At 39.7% G+C, this 13,930-nt stretch overlaps 2 protein-coding genes across 7 annotated transcripts in view; one reads left to right on the top strand and one right to left on the bottom strand.

Annotated features, from left to right (window-relative positions):
• The window catches only part of mapk8b (mitogen-activated protein kinase 8b), a 30,720-nt gene extending 23,313 nt beyond the window's left edge, over nucleotides 1–7,407 (top strand). For 2 of the 3 annotated variants that reach the window (XM_051417448.1, XM_051417449.1), the window contains exons 10-12: nucleotides 164–227; nucleotides 1,377–1,454; nucleotides 2,404–7,407. In XM_051417448.1, coding sequence (XP_051273408.1) covers nucleotides 164–227; nucleotides 1,377–1,454; nucleotides 2,404–2,420 — 159 coding nt within the window. In that variant the 3' untranslated portion in view covers nucleotides 2,421–7,407. The remainder of the gene's footprint in view (nucleotides 1–163; nucleotides 228–1,376; nucleotides 1,455–2,403) is intronic. The other variant, XM_051417450.1, reaches the window with a different exon arrangement.
• Nucleotides 7,408–7,977: 570 nt separating this feature from the next.
• si:dkey-191m6.4 (rho GTPase-activating protein 22) overlaps nucleotides 7,978–13,930 on the bottom strand; it is a 32,845-nt gene continuing 26,892 nt past the window's right edge. For all 4 annotated transcript variants that reach the window (XM_051418303.1, XM_051418302.1, XM_051418304.1 and 1 more), the window contains 6 exons: nucleotides 13,291–13,498; nucleotides 13,062–13,194; nucleotides 12,908–12,981; nucleotides 12,678–12,799; nucleotides 11,448–12,492; nucleotides 7,978–11,117 (listed from right to left, as the gene is read on the bottom strand). In XM_051418303.1, coding sequence (XP_051274263.1) covers nucleotides 10,895–11,117; nucleotides 11,448–12,492; nucleotides 12,678–12,799; nucleotides 12,908–12,981; nucleotides 13,062–13,194; nucleotides 13,291–13,498 — 1,805 coding nt within the window. In that variant the 3' untranslated portion in view covers nucleotides 7,978–10,894. The remainder of the gene's footprint in view (nucleotides 11,118–11,447; nucleotides 12,493–12,677; nucleotides 12,800–12,907; nucleotides 12,982–13,061; nucleotides 13,195–13,290; nucleotides 13,499–13,930) is intronic.

Raw genomic sequence — 13,930 nt, 5'->3', positions numbered from 1 at the left:
ATACAAGTAAAATCTATTCTCTGGAAGAATGCTGTATAGTCCTTTTTCTAATGGTTTTGGATGTTCACTGTGCTGTTTAAGTCTACAAATCATTTACGTGTGATGTGTGTCGACTTTGCTCTGTGTTTAGTGAAATATAGAAAACGTGTCTGTCTGTTTTCAGCCACCACCCGTGATCACAGACAAGCAGCTGGATGAGAGAGAGCACACAGTGGAAGAGTGGAAAGGTAGGAAAGATCCTCTTTTTTCTCCTCTTCTCTCTCTCCTCTTTGATAAGCTGACATAAGTACTTAGCTTTTTGCAGTGTGTTGCATAAGGTTGGTCTGTGTTCGTGCTTTGCAGCCTGTGGGACATTTTCATCTTCATTCTCAAACTGATATACATGTTTTCCTCTGCATAGTCTGAATTCGTGAATGCACTAATGTTTTCCCATTTTGTTATTTTATTTTGGAAATAACTGATGCATGTTAATTACATGTCCTCTTGGTTTCCTATTTTCACTGCCTAAACGTAAAATCTGTATCATTCTGTGGTATTTTCATATAATTACAATAGATTGTTACTCTGAAAATCTAATGCCTCTATTTAATCACAAAGTCATACGTCAATTAAAGGAAAGGTCAGAATTGTAGATCATTATAGACAAATTGCCGATGGTGTACATGGACAAGGATAATTAATGGAATTTTGGGTCCAAATAAACATTTCTTTTTAAGCTGCAGGAAGTTTTGACTTTGACTTTAACACTTGACATCTCTGACATAAACAGACTTAAGACTACTATTGACTGTTACATGGTTTCATTGGAACATTGAGCAGAGTATCATCAGCATAGAACTGCATAGCCGAGAAATGTATGTTTTGTTTACAAATTACTTAAATGCAACATGTAAATGGAAGTGGGCAGTGATTGACCCCTTGGAAACGCCAGAGGATTGTGAGGGGGCAAAGAAGAAGAGGTGCCTTCCTGTAAGGTGTTGCTCCATTTAAACATCTTCCTCCTCCTCAGTGCTGACAGAGTGATAATGACAGCAGGAGATTTTCACCTAGAGTGTGACTTCTTGGTGTTCCCTGATTACACACACACAAACACTGCCGGAGGATATTTCATTACATCTTTCTCCCCTTAGAAAAAAAATCCCATGTACCTTTAATTACATTACATTCATTTATTTCACTAGTGGCTCCAGATCACACAGTTATGGAAAATGACTGAAGAATAAAATGGCAATGAGTTAAAAATTCCGAAAACCTACATGGTGACATTAGTGAACTGCATACAGCTTGCTAATGTTTAGCTAAATGGTCACTGTGGGATGCTTTTGCCTCCCTCTCTGCTTTTTCTGTATTAAATGATGGCTTCTTTTTTGTTGCAGAGTTGATATATAAAGAAGTGTTGGACTGGGAAGAAAGGACAAAGAATGGCGTCATCAGGGGACAGCCAGCGTCCATAGGTTAGTGGAGTTACTTGTGTGTCTGAGTGTGCGTGAGAGAGATTGCATGTTTAAGAGAGCTTGTACCTCTTAAAATGTTTGGTACCTCTTAACCGTCTAAATAATCCAAATTGTGATTACTGTACAGCACACCTGTGCCCACAAACTGTCTAAAGTGAACTGCTACAATTCTGCATTTGACGTAGTTGTTTCTGTAACGGACAAAAGTGTTTTCCATTCTTGAGCTTCATCTTGTACTTAATTTCTGTAATTCCTCTAATGGAAGCATCTGTAGGTGGGTGACAGAATTATCACACTAATTTGTCTAGTTAGACGCTTACTACATATTGTGTTATGACCCTGCTTAGATTTGGCTTAAGTGGCACAGGATTATTAAGCAGAATAATAATTGTAGTAAAGTAGTAGTAGTGGTGACTGTCCACTGCAGTGCATTTATCCAGCATGTAATATGGCATTAGTACTGCTCTTTTTAAATGTTATACATAATATATATTTCTCTGATCAATGCGACAGCCAAACCAGTCCTCTGTGCCTCTGACCTTTTTCATTGTTCTGAATTTATTACTTTTTTTCTGTTGTGTAAAAACATTTCCAGAAGCTGTTAGCAAATTTATTATAAGGTTTTATTTTAAGAAAGACATCCATATTTAAACATGAAAGAGTATCGATATTTAATACAGTTCCTCCTGTATTCATGAATAAGCAACTTAAAGGTCCAGTGTGTAACATTTGTCTTTGTTTTTAAACACCTATAAGTCTTACTTTGCAACTTATTATGTTTTAATGTTACTGTGATGGTATATATGATAATTTAGCACTTGAGTTGGCTTAAATAGAAAGTGAAAGAGACTTGATTAACTTAACCACAGTTACACAAAAGTGCTTCAGCAGCAGCTGCTGCATGTTCACTATTGATGGCTGACCACAGGCCTGTTCCTGTTCCTCATAGCACAGGTGCAGCAGTGAGCAGCAGCCCGCAGCAGCACCACCAGCACCACACCTCCACGTCCTCCTCCGCCGACGTCTCCTCCATGTCCACTGACCCGACCCTGACCGACACCGACAGCAGCCTGGAGACGGCCAGCGCCGCCGCTGTCCCCGCCGCCGCCGCTGCTACAGCCAACGCTCCGCTGGGCTGCTGCAGATGACTATCATCTACACCCCCTCCCGGTCCTGGGCTGGGCCTCATCCCTGGTCACATCCAAGACCACTAGCCCGACACTGGCTCCTGGCCCCAACCCCTTGCATTTTCCTCCCCCACCTCCTCTCTGTGCTTGTCTTCAGTAGTGTAGCGATTAGCCAGCTAGCTGTTTGAAAAATATTTTGATTTCTGAAAGGACAAAACTTTTTTTTTCTTTTTTATTACAGTTATAGTCTTTTTTTTTAAATTAGGATTTCTTTTTGTTTGAGTCCTAGCTGTAATTTATTGTGGCATTTGTTAATTTTTCAGAAACCTAAGATGATGATAAGAGAATTTTTATGATTTCACTATGTTGCGGTTTGTATTAACCGACAGTGAGAATTTAAAGAAATATCTGTAAAATGTTTTAATGTGATCTATTTTTCTGTTGAAAGTCATTTGTTTCACTTGTAAGCTACTGCTTTTACAACTTGCCATATAAATGTAGATTGAGTTTGTACAGATTTTACTGTAGATGTAGTTTTATCTTCAATACAAGTTTGCAGTGAGCCATTGAAACATAATTGAATTGACAAACGTATGGTCTTAGTACTCCTCTTATCTGTTTTATCTCATATAATATGGATACTGTTTTAAATGCATATGACATATCCATTTATTTGAACTGAGATCATGTAGATTTACTTGTACATTTTTTTTTCTTGTGAGTCACTACTTCCTACATTGTAAAATTCTAATGAAAGCTTTATAATTTCCTCATTCTTCACTTCCTGTTCAGACACGATAGGATTTCAAAACAATTGTCACTCACCATGTTATCCTATTTACCGTCATACATTTAAGTTATGGGATTGATAATGGCACAGTTTGGTCCCGCAAGATAACTTGGAGCTTTTTTGATGTCTTCTGTATTTTTAAGTGCTTTAAAGTACCTCTTCCTCTTGTCTGCAACGGGCTGTGTGACATTATGGAACTGGCGTGTGGTGGTTTTGCTTTGGAGGACTGGATGCACGGAGCTCTTTCACGTTCTCCACTGGCTTGCTTCGACAGTTCAGGACTTGAGATTGTTTTGGGGGTTTTTTGCCGTGCTTTGGGAGGTTTTTGGAGATGTGTAGTTGTGTGAGGTTGTACAAACGGTGACGGTGTCAGTAGAATGTGCTTCAGTCAAGTAGGGAATTTTGATATTGAGAACGCATGTGAACGTGTTGATATTCGGTGTTTTGAGGGGATAGTGATTCTGCAGCCTGATGGAACAGTGTGAAAAGATGTCTTGCTTCCTACTAACCAGATCCTGTTATTAGTAATGTACTTTTGTCAATTTGGACATTTGAAAGGGATTTTTCTAAAAGTTGGCCAAACACTTTGTGCACCAGACTTGCCTGCAATTTTGAATAAAAGTAGAAGAACCTAAAACATAGCATGTTAAACCGCAGCACAAACAACCAGAGTCAAAAGAAACAAATTATTCTTATGGTATGCAATAATAGTGCCCTTTTTTTGAGTGTTTTTGATTTTGCTTTGAAAGGAAAAGTGCCTGTTGTTTGTCATTCATTCCTGGGAGGAAGTGTGTTCATTATGTGTAGGTTTTTATGGCGTCTGGATAACAACAGTAGTTTCCATATCAAACCAATAACGTATGATGGGGTTGTAGTTCTCACAAATGTGTCGTATATTTTTCTACTTGTTTTGATTTTGACCCTTGAGTGGGAGACTGTGGTGTCTTGCAGGGTAAGAAGGTGATGACGTATACGTTGAGATGCTTAACCGTGTGTTTGAGTCATTTCAGAAGAAAAGGCAGGTTTATCAAGGTCTTTCATCAAAGTAAAAAAGAAGTCGTTCTTTGCAGTGACAGCAACCGAAATATAGGTTAATAACAGTTTTTTGGCTTTTCTTTGAATACTAATTTAATGTGATGATTCTAAGAGTGAACAAGATAGACATGTTGTAAAATTAAACTACTGGATCAAACTAAATGAGCGAACTCTGCGACTGCATTATTGTCAGTATTTTGTGGTGGTTTGGGATATTTACAGATCGATGTTTTAGTTATGAAGACATATCTGTAAGGCAGAGCCAAATTATTCAACACTCGTGCTACTAACTGGAAAAATACTCTAATCATAGTTACTCAAGTTTAAACATGCCGTAATAGCTTAAAGCTATTTAGGCAAGTTGTGTAATGGTTTCTTGACATCATGAATATCTGTCTTAAATCAATGAAACAAGTGCTATTTTCAGTTAAAATGATGTTGAGGTTTCATGCAGCCATTCTGCCTGCTAGAAATGTTTGCATAACTAAACTTCCTATCTGCAAGAGGCAGAGTTGGGATGTATTGTGCTGTCATGGATCACGAGCAGGTGTTGTGGATGTTGACAGCAGAGGCATAAACATTACTGTCTGTCTAAGAACCTGTCTTGGTCTTCGATATAGACATTTTTCTAGGAGGCTCAAAGAAAAGTTGCAAGAAAGTTTGTCTTTAGACTGTATCGTATGCTACTGTAGCTCTGTGCTGTGCTCTGCTTTAGCAAATTGTCGTTGTCTGCCAAATATGTAAGGCTAAACATGGACGTAACCGATTATTTAATGGTTGTGCCTCCTCCCTTGCAAGTTCTGGACTTGCACCAGCTATTCGTAAATCCATTACTAAGTGTGTGTGTGTCCTGCCTACGTTCTCAGTTACAACTAGCTAGTTTCTAACTATTGATTTAGTAAATTGGGTTGCACCATTAAAATGCAAGGAATGACTTAGCCAGTAAAAACTATAATTATTATTATTAAATTGGAAATAATCTGTAGCACTGTAAGATCAAAATCTCCAAAACTGTGTAAAATGGACGTTACTGTAGCAACACTGTAACCGCTTTAGTCGGCCAAACGATATATTGAAGTTAAAATCCGGTCCTTGTGAATGTAGATATGATTATGTTTATTTATATATGCATAAATAGAGAAGTGTGTGTTAGTGTAGTATAAATAGTGTAGAATAAGTGAGAAATATCTCATTCCGCTATTACACTCAGTTTTATTTGGACTTTATTCTAACATTATTGACATAACGTTTTGTACTTTCTGTTATTTCTGTGGAATTTGTTTTAAAATGATCAACTTCTTCTAAACAGCATTTTATGAAGCGTATGTCAGAGCATCAACTATAACACATTACCTCTTTTACTCCACACTTTAAACGGGTAATAGATTAGCAGACTTTAGCTTTGTCACCGAGCTTAACGGTTAACGTATAATACATTAACAAGAAATTGTTAGCTGCGTCATTGAGTTACAGGACAGTCAACATTTGATGTATTAGCAAGTTAATGTTAGCTTTGCTAGTTAGCAGCACAACTGGTGACATTTAATATATTAGCACGCTAATGTTAGCTTTGTCAGTTAGCTATGCAGCAGTTAAACATTTACTGGGTGTAAATATTTAGGACTAGCTAATCTGTGTACGAACGGGTTTATGTGGTGCAACCCATTTTAATTTCGTGATGTGTTAATCTCAACTTCGTAAACACTTCCGTTCTAACTAAGTTTGAACTTACGAACAGCTGGTGCCACTGGCTCCTGCTCTCTTTTTGGGCAATTTAAAGGAAAGATTTGTGAATTATTGAGCAACAAGTTGGTTTGTGAGGTGCAGTGGCAGCAATGGAGAGCCAGATTAGTACAAGACTAAAGTCAGTCTGCTGTCAGTTATTTTAGATTCCTACAGCAAAATTAATGTCCAGTGGTAAATGTGCAGTAGCATTTCGACAAACAAGTAAAAACTAGGACTTAAGCAGTGTCACATTTATAAGAAGGGAGTTTGTGGTGTGTATCCATTTGTCATATTAGCCCATTTGTCGTATTAGCTAAAATAATCCATCAGAAAAAAAACACATTGTTGTCTAAAGTGCTCTTAATTTTCTTAACCCAACATTAGGGGCTTTAATTTGAGTATTTTGTTGTTGTTTTTTTCTTCTTCTTAGGTTGTTGTTGCTTTTTTTTTTATATATAATTACTGCATCTCTCCAAACAATGTCATTCTGATTTAAGTCGGCTTTGATGAACTACCTCACGCTGAATTTCTGCCAGTTCTTGCATATACTTAGTCGCCTGCAGAATTAGCTATCGAAGACGTGTGAATAACAGATTCCATTATTTATTTATTTGAAAGTGTACTATTTGTTGGTTTCAACAGACTTCTAGTTTTGTACATTATGTATACTTCACCTAGAAGTAAGAGAATTGTTATATGTATTTTTTGTTCTTTTTTGTTTGTTTGTTTTTAAACTAAATGTGCAATACCTTCAGCAAACTGTGCTAGTAGTATGTGATGGGCCTAGCCCTTGTTAGCTGTCTCCTGAAGGTAAAGAAAATGTTTGGTACTGTCAATCCATGTTTTCCTTTTTTATGAATAAGATCAATTTTTATTTCTGTGACTTGTTTATAGTCATGATGTTACGTAATCAGCCTTACCCACCAAACAAATCTGTCGGCCAAGGTTTGATGCAGAGACGGGAAGTTCTTTGAGTCACAACGTGGCCAACAGATTTTGATTTAGAATGTGGTAAGGACAATAATGTTAATAAACACAAAAAAGATAAGTAAATACCTACAAGAAATCATTATATGTATGGTGCTGGTTTGTAATGTTTGCTAGTGAATCCAGCCATGCAAGTAGTTTTAAGAATTCCTGGATCTGCGCGTCCCAAAAACCGCAACCAACGAAGAAGTGCACTACTAGAATACATGCACTGGGATCTGATGATGCCACCTCTTTAAAAAAAACAATAAAAAAAATATGTACTGCAAATAAAAGAAATACACTTTGACCTATTGTTTTCTGTCTTTTTTCCTGTCGTACTAAGTCGCAAAACATTTGTTGCTTTGCATACTACGTAATACAGTAAAGTTGCTGATTCATTAACTTAAAGGCTCTATTCAAAAACATGGGACATATTGTACTTGTTACATGTTCCTTAATTACAATTGTGCATGTGCATTGTAGTTTAGCACCAAATGTATAATAGTCCGCAGCTGAAAATAGTCCCTAACACAAGCATTTACTCCTGTTGGAGTAACCTTTAGTAAAACCAACAGTGCCCAGCTGTATCAAGAAATCACTCAGTCTTTCTTAAAAAAATGTAATGGTATATTTATGACCTGGTTTTAATTATTTATGCCTTCAGAAAGAACAAATGTGTTTGGGGGCTGAGTGCCAGAGACAAGGCAGGGAAACTGGTGGCCGGGTGGCCTGAATGCAAATAACTTGGTAAATACAAATGTACACATTTCCAGATGAAACCACTAACCATTTAACAATGTATTGTGAGGTATTTTGGGCTGTATTGGCAGTGTCTTTGGATCAGATTTACTTACTCCAAGAACTCATCACTAATGTCTCACAGATTATCACCTTTATTCCCATACATGTCCATTCATTTACATTAGTGGAAATCCATAATAAATAAGCACCATAGATGATCAGCAGAGCAATAAGAAACATTTAGCCTTAGTCATGACACACATAAAAGGAAATAAATGTGTCTGTTGGAATCAAAGAACCTGCAATAGATTTAACTGTGATAGTGGTAGTTCACGAGTAAAGTCAAAAAAGCTTTAAAGGACAATTACCTTGTAAACCTGTGCAATTAAAGAGTGTGTAATAACATTGGCTTTATGTTGTCTTTATAAAATATAAAAAGGAAAAATACAGTCACATTGTCTAACCCAAAGCGCACATTCACATGTAATTATACTGTTTGTCGGGCCCTTCAAGAAACAAGTGTCATTTAAACCACTTATGGACTTTCTTCTGATTGGTGATAAGATGAAAAAAAAAAAAAATAAAATTCAACAATGTAACCACATGCAATTCTCACAAAGGAGACATCTGCAACTCTTCATTTTGGAAACATAAAATTTAGTGTTAACAATTCAATGAACCAGATCAATAAAGCACATCACAGCTTCCTGATGTGATGTAAGTCTGCATCCCATAATACAGCACATGTCCAGCATTACCAGGAGTCAAAGTAAGGATAATGACTTGCAGAACTGGATGATCTGAACATCATCAGTGATTTTTTTTTCCCCCCTCTGGTAGTCGTTTTTTCATCGGGCTGGTTTCATCAACTACACATTACATTCACTACAAGGATACATTCTTAATTCAAAACTTCCATTCAGTTCACAATTCACTTACACAAGAATTGGCACCTTCTAGGGAGATCAAGTTACTCATCTTCAGCAGTTTGTTGCCATAAAAAAACAAAAAACAAACAAACATACATTGCAGCCACTGTGTGTACTATGCACGAATATATGCACTACATCTCTGGACAAGCAAGCAACACTAAATTTTTCCTATTCAAAAGCACTTCCCTGAAGGCACAACCAGGAAATTCCATTGTTTCTTTGAGGGCAGTGTTCAGCTTCATGTGCCAAAATCAACATGGCTTCCAGGCAGGCCATTCTGATCTTTAGTGAGCGAACAGCTGAGGCGGTCCAGCTTTGGTATTTACTGTAAATGGCCTTCACCTACTGAGCCATGTGGTCTGTGTCCAAGGCAGCATGCGCTAAATTGAAAATGCTTGAATTATTGTTTTCATTGTCCCTGTTGAAGTATCTGTACATTAAAGGTATACTGACATCTGTGAGGATCGGATTGAACCGAAGACTGAGGCTTTGCCATCAAATGGAAACCATGTAGATGGTGAGAGGCACTGGAAGGGCCTGAGGACAAAGAAAGTACAGAGGCAGCTACTGCAGAGGTTCCACCTATCACTGGAAAATCTAGTTTTCTAAACCGGCTTTTGTGTTACAAATTTGATTCTACAGTAAAATATCCAGAAAGAAATGTCTGCAGTACAGAGGATGATAAATGCAAGTTAGAGGACCATCTGCTAAAGCTACCACTGTACAGTTTAAGGTCAGTTCAATCAGATTATAAAAAACGTGTTTTCTCAGCTCCCCCTAGTGGTGTCTAACATGCAAATCATTTTGGTTTCATTTGCACAGGTTTTGAGATATCCGTCTATGAGATTTTGGCCCTTCAAACTGATATGAATTTTGTTTCTATTGCTCACAGCATTAAAAACTACATTTTAAAAAAACTTACTTTATTCAGAGAGTAAACCTTGCTCTGCATAATTTACAGAACTCCTTTGCAACTTCAAAACCTGGCCTTTGCATAGCTAGCTACCACTACAGGCAAGTGAGGAAATATGTTTGGTTTAATTTCATTGAACTGGCCCTACAGTTAAAGGAACATTTGGACATTTTGGGAAATAGTTTTTAGCTTTCTTCCTGAGAGTTAGATGAGAAGATTGACACCACTCTCATGTCGGATAAATATAAAGCTACAGGAAGCTGCCAGTTAGCCTAGCTTAACATAAAGACAGGAAACAGTGGGAAGAGTTAGCCTAGTGCTGCCCTGCTAAATAAAGAGCTAGAGCCAGGAGCCGGTTAGCTTAGACTCGCTTGTTGATTTTCCAATTTGTTTTTATAAGAATTACACAAACAAGATTTAGCATTAGTTAGGTTTAGAGGTGTTGATAAGGAGATTTATTTTTAATTTTGGACAGAACTATGCTAGCTCTTTCCCCCGTTTTTTGTCTTTATGTTAAGTATGTAAAGACTAACCGGCATCTTCCCGTTTCTTCATGTCCTACAGACATCAGAGTGACATCAAACTTGTCATCTAACTCTTGGAAAGAAATCAAATAAGTGTATTTCCAAAAATGTAGCATTATTCCTTAAAGATAAAGATCAGATAGAGAGAATATCAGTCAGCTGTCTGCATTCAACGTTAATGTCTCCAACGAATCTTTCCGCTTCAGCAAGAAATCCATTCTTGAATATCCTTTTGACATAGTGGTTGAAGAAGTCAGCGCTCTCCAGTATAGAGAACGCCAGAGAATCAGGTTCCACCAGTCACATACTGGCACCTGAACTGTTAAAGTACTGCCTTCCCAAGACAAACCCTGGACTCATCAAGGAGTGTAATCACAAGAGCACCATCTTATCGTAACGTTCCATTTCAAGCATGCGTAAGAAAGTCAAAACCGCTCAGTGCTCAATGTAGACGGAGACACAGTCTGTCCCCATTTGATATTTTCATCCTTCAGAATATTCTTCCTCATATTTCATTTTCCTTCGTCCCGAATGTACACAAATATGGCCGGTTCTCTTATTTTTTTGTTTTACTCTTTTTTTGAAGGAACGCCCTGATGCACCAACGAGGACATGAGCCCTTGTAACACCCTACCCCAAAATACAAACCCTGACAGTTTTGGCCACAGACAGATGAGTGCTGTATCAAATGTCACTAGTCCTTGCACCCAGGGCCAGATCTCCCAGTGTGGAAAAGAAATCCTCCATTTCTTTCTCCAGGAGCCGGTTGCGGTTCTCCGCATCCTCCCGTGCCCGCTCTGAGTTTCGTAGTTTGATCTCCAGCATTCGTTGCTTCTTCCTTTCCTGCTCCATCTCTTGTTCCAGACGTTCCATCTGTGCACACAGAGCAGCACTGGACTCCTCCAGCCTGGGTGGAGGCAGCACAACACAGACAGAAAGCAAAGGTCATTGACGTTCACCTTTAACATTTGGTTACATCATGAAATGTTTTGGTGGGGTGGTTTAGAAATGCAAACAGCTGGTTCACACAAAATATAAAAAGAAAAAAACTGACAAAATCTCTTTATTATTCTGAGGTTTGTACATTAACAAAGGGTGGATATCTGAGCAAACAAAGAGCTATTCCTCGTACAGAAGTCTATTGATAAAGTTTAATTTTACTACTAGACCATGAGCACCAAAAGAAAATCTACACACATATGACAAAGTTTAGAAACCCCTCAGAACACAAACTTACTTTTGGATCCTGGTCTCGTATGAAGTCTTCTGCTTCCTCAACTCGTCCTTCAGTCCTTCCACCAGACCACTCAGTGTTAGATTTGTCCCATCTCCATCCTCGGACATGATAATGGACGGCACCCCGGCTGCCACAGCCATGTTTCCATTCTCACTGCAGGCTGCGCTGCTGCTGCACAGCTCCATGGCCTCGCAACTGTCCTGCTCAGAGCTCGGGTCTGTCGTCATCCCTCCATCCCTTCCTCTGTCAATGTCCCTCTGGCTCTCCATCCACTCCCCTTTCTCCCCACTCTCAACCCCTACTCCACAGTTCTGGTTCGCTGAGGGCTCACTTCCCGAGTCAGGGACGGAAATTTCGCAGGAGGAAGTGGACCAAGGTGTGCTGGCCACACTTGGAACGCTCCCCATGCTGGAGGAAGAGGTGACGTTGTCGTAGGTGGACAGTCTCTGCGAGGAGCCGGTGGAGTCGCGATCACGGGCAGACCGCTCGCCTGATGACGTACGCCGGTGTCCCCTCAAGGAGGACAGACCATTCATGAGCCAGTTACCTCCACCTCCACTTCCGCCTCCACCTCCTCCCCCACCGGAGGAAGATACACTAGTGACATCAGCCACAGAACTACCGCTGCTGCTTTGCTTGGCTTGCGTCTGGGAACGAGGCGCCGAGGAGCTTTTGAAAGAGTATTTCCACGAAGGTATGGTCTTGGCCTGTTTACTCGGGCTGACCAACGTCTCTCCTTTCCCTGATGGAGACCCCAGTTTTGGTCCAGGGTTCAGGTTTGGGGTCTGGGTGGGAGTGACAGCTGCACACAGTTTGGCATCCAGAGATGAGGCACTGCTGTGCAGTTCTTGGTCGGGGTTGGAGACTGGGCAGCTCTGGAGGTCTTCCTCTGAGATCCAGGCTCCCAGGCTGCGATGCTGGAGCTGATGCCCCTGGACAGGGAGCTCTGTTTGGGGTACGATAGGTCCCTCCTGGTCCCTCCCTGAGTACAAACGGATGTGTTCCCTAATGAGGATTGTCATCAGGTGCTGGACCAGAGAGGTGCCTATGGATCACAGTCAGGCAGGATATCAATAATGTACAGTAGAAATATTTCCGTTTTTATCCTTTTCAGTAAGTTTAATGTGTATACTGCTAATACTACAAGGCATAATGTGATGTTGAAATAACATTGCGGTGTGGAATTTGCAGTGACTTTTACCATGAATCATTACGTCACATCGTCCATACCTTCCATGATAGTGACTGGGTCCTCCATCTTGGGTCGAAGGATGTTTGGTCCAAATACTGTGGCGAGGTTCTGGACACTCATCTTGTTCTCACTACAGTGGGACTGGACCTCATCAAGGAATCTGAGGAGAGATAACAAAGTGGAAAACTAAAGTGGAAAAACACAAAAACAAAAACTGATGACATTATGACATAAAATACCACGAGGAAACAAATGGCAGTGGACTTACTTGCATATGTACTTGAGGAGATTGTAGTTAGGTAGAGGTAGAGTGCTAACTTGTCTTCCAAGCTCCTGGACCCCCTGGTAAAGGACAGATTGAACAACTGTTAGACACACACACACATGCATATGAACACACACAAAGGGTATACTGCACATACCTCCTCTTCATCTTTGGCCAAAAGCTGTGCACAGTTTAGAAAGTCTTCATATTTGGAGAAGGGAATGACTGGTTCAGGCAGCTCTCGCAGGTACAGCTTTAGCAAGGATGCCACCGTGTGGACGTCTGTATTACTGCAAGGGAGTAGAGGAAAAATGGTGTCAACTGGATGTTCTATCATTTAATTCTCGAAAAGCTGACGTACTCTACTAACGCCCCCCTCCATCTACCTGTCAAACAGAGGCTTGTCGCCGCAGTCGAAGGACTCTTGCAGCTCTTTGACAAGGTTGGCCTGTCCTGGCATCCGAAAAAGACCCTCCTCGTCCAAACCCCTCTCTCTGATGAAGTCAACACACTGCTCCACCAGCAGTGGGGCCAGCCGGGGTCCAAACTTCTTCTCATACTGCACTGTGTCCTCTAAACGCTGACCAAATATCCCTGGGGACAGATGGAGGAGACATACTTACTTGCCTGCACTCTTATTAGTCTATCAGATAATTCATTCATACATACACTGGGTTATACTGGGCTGCTGGAACAAATAGAGGTATCTTAAAATGATATTTTAGACATTTTGTATATGTATAACATGTATATATAATGTATATAGCACATTTGAGCCAATTTCACTAAATATAAAATGATGGCTTTACTTTACCAGCAAACAATAATGGCAAGAAGTGTCGCCATTAGAGGTAACATTTTAATAGTTTATTTAACTTTTAGTTAACTTGAATCTTGAGTGTGACACAGCCTACTGTACTGTGCCATTTTCCCCCAGTCACAACATCAACAACATCACCATTTTTGTGTTTTATCTTTGCACAGATTGTATTGTATGGTATTGTATTTTGTAAAGCACCTTGTAAC

This window comes from Dicentrarchus labrax, unplaced genomic scaffold, assembly GCF_905237075.1.
Source record: "Dicentrarchus labrax unplaced genomic scaffold, dlabrax2021, whole genome shotgun sequence".
Lineage (NCBI taxonomy): Eukaryota > Metazoa > Chordata > Actinopteri > Moronidae > Dicentrarchus > Dicentrarchus labrax.
Note: the sequence above shows the minus strand (reverse complement) of the source record. Positions and strands in the feature narration are given on the sequence as shown.